Source organism: Mastomys coucha, unplaced genomic scaffold (assembly GCF_008632895.1).
Source record: "Mastomys coucha isolate ucsf_1 unplaced genomic scaffold, UCSF_Mcou_1 pScaffold4, whole genome shotgun sequence".
Taxonomy (NCBI): Eukaryota; Metazoa; Chordata; class Mammalia; order Rodentia; family Muridae; genus Mastomys; species Mastomys coucha.
This window is the reverse complement of record NW_022196910.1, coordinates 55,518,903-55,521,471: the sequence shown is the minus strand read 5'-3', so window position 1 is coordinate 55,521,471 and position 2,569 is coordinate 55,518,903. Positions and strand designations below refer to the sequence as shown.

Sequence of the window (2,569 nt, the reverse complement as noted above, 5' to 3'; positions counted from 1 at the left end):
GGGTTATTGATGTAGCTCATTTGATAGAACACGTACAAATCCCTAGATTTGATCCCCAACACTGCATCAACTAGGCACAGCGATATACGCTGGAAATTCCAACTCTGAGGAGGCAAAGGCAAGAAGACAAGTTCATTTTCAGCTATATAGTGAGTTCAAGGCCAGCCTGGGACACAAGGGACTCCTGCCACGAACAAACAGAATCCAGGAAGCATGTGGCAGAGTATTCAGAATAGTATTTACTCCAAAAGATTAAACGCAAAACCACTTTGACACACAAGTTTTATTAACATAATGACATTTAATTTTATTACTTTGTAAAGCGTGTGCACACATATGTGCACGGGCACGTAGCCGTGCATGTGTGCATAGAGCCTAGAATTGAGTCTCTTCATCTATTCCTCTTCACGACTTTTGAGACAATCTCTCTCATTGAACCTGGACGTCACCATTTTGCTTAAGCGGCTGGTCAGCAAACCCTGGTACCTGCCTATCCGCCCACCTGGTGCTGAGGTTATGTATACCTGGTATTGTGCCTACCTTTAAGTAGCTGCTGGGGATCTGAACTCAGGCCCTATGCTTGCATAGCAAGCACGTTCCTGATGGACCCTATCTTGAACATACACACAAAACCAGGGCCTGAGGAAATGGCTGCAACTATATACTCCAGACTAGCCTGAGCTTTTGGTTCTCGTGTTTGCTTCCCTTAGGACTTGGATTAGTAGACTCCAACACCACAGTCAGCTCAGAACCATCTTTTGAAAAGCCTCAGAAAATGCACAGGCCTGAGACATGGCACAGTGGGTAAAAGTACTCATTAAAGGCTGGAGAGGTGGCTCAGTGGGTCAGAGCACTGACTGCTCTTCCAGAGGTCCTGAGTTCAAATCCTAGCAACCACATGGTGGCTCACAACCATCTGTTATGGAATCTGATACCCTCTTCTGGTGTGTCTGAAGACAACTACAGTGTACTCATATACATGAAATAAATAAATAACTCTAAAAGTAGCCACCCAGCTACATATGTTAAAGAAAGAAGTACTCATCAAGAAAGCTTGGCCACTTGGGTTGAGTCCCTGGAACCCATATAAATACGGCAGTGGAGAACTCCACAAAGTTCTCCTCTGAGCTCTATACATACACCACACACATTCGTGCCCTCCTCATCATACAGACCCACACAGTAGTAAAAAATTTAAAGAAATGGTGTCTGGAGAGGTGCCTCAGTGGTTAAGAGCACTGGCTGCTCTGCAAGAGGATCTGGGTTCAGTTTCCAACACCCACATGGTGGCTCACACCTGTCTGTAACTTTAGTTCCAGGGATCCAATACCTTCATACATGCAGGCAAAACTCCATTGTAAATAAAAATAAATCATTAAGAAGCATTTCATGCATTGGTAGGCTATGCCTTTAATCCCAATACTGGGGAGGAAGAGGCTGGAGAACTGGTCAGTTCAAAGCCAGCCTGGTCCACACAGTGAGTTCCAGGCTATCCAAAGCTACATTGTGAGACTTTGTCTTAAAAACAAACAAAACAGAGGGTGGGTTGTTGCCATGAATTAACCTATTACTTTTCATTGCTTCTTTACCAAAGGAAAGGCTGGACTCAGGCCTCCCTGAGCTGAGAGGACAAAAGATAACAGAGTATGGTCAGTCAATGCGGACAACGGCAGACCCAAGCTTCACTAGCAGAGTGTGGTCAGTCAATGCGGACAACGGCAGACCCAAGCTTCACTAGCAGAGTGTGGTCAGTCAATGCGGACAGCGGCAGACCCAAGCATCACTAGCAGAGTGTGGTCAGTCAATGCGGACAGCGGGAGACCCAAGCTTCACTAGCAGAGTGTGGTCAGTCAATGCGGACAACGGCAGACCCAAGCATCACCTGCTGCCGCTTCCCTTCCCCTTCCTGCCTTTCCATTCTCCGTCTGTGCTGACAGTCAAATCTGGGACTTGTGTGTAAGAGTTTGGGAAAAAAACATCTATCTTTTTCCCTTACCACTGTTCCAGCTGTTCCAGCTGCAGCTCGGGTGGCGGGGCCCCAATGCAGGACTTCTGCTGCTGCACCTTCCATTCATCCAGTTTGGGCAGCAATAGGTCGACCAGGGTGGTTAATCGGCCAATCAGTCCTTTGGAGATGTCCAGCACCTCCTAGGAAGGAGAACTCATGAGGGCTCTAAGTACCTCTTACCACCCCCATCATCCAGCTGCCCCCTGGCCCCCCTCTCCCGCACCCCAGTTTCCTGCTGCCCCCAGAGGCCCTCTCTCCTGGTCCCCAGTTCCTTGTTGCCCCCACCTTTCTCATTCTGTCCACTTTGTTGAGTGTTGCCTGCACTAGCTGCAGCTGTTGGCTCTGATGGGGATCCAAAGACGCTGTTTTCTCTGAAAGGCAAGGCCAAGACTCAGACCACAGGTTCCTCTGCGCCCCCCACCCAGGCCTCAGTACTCAGACCACAGGTTCCTCTGCCCCCCAGACCTCAGTACTCAGACCACAGGTTCCTCTTCTCTTCTCTGCCCCCCAGGCCTCAGTACTCAGACCACAGGTTCCTCTGCTCTTCTCTGCCCCCCAGGC

The 2,569-nt window shown here is 49.0% G+C and overlaps 1 protein-coding gene across 1 annotated transcript in view; it reads right to left on the bottom strand.

Annotated features, from left to right (window-relative positions):
- Positions 1-2,569, bottom strand: part of Stat2 (signal transducer and activator of transcription 2) — a 20,802-nt gene that overhangs the window by 10,018 nt on the left and 8,215 nt on the right. Inside the window, exons 7-8 of the mRNA XM_031349915.1 lie at positions 2,294-2,379; positions 1,997-2,148 (exon numbers count right to left, since the gene is read on the bottom strand). Coding sequence (XP_031205775.1) covers positions 1,997-2,148; positions 2,294-2,379 — 238 coding nt within the window. The remainder of the gene's footprint in view (positions 1-1,996; positions 2,149-2,293; positions 2,380-2,569) is intronic.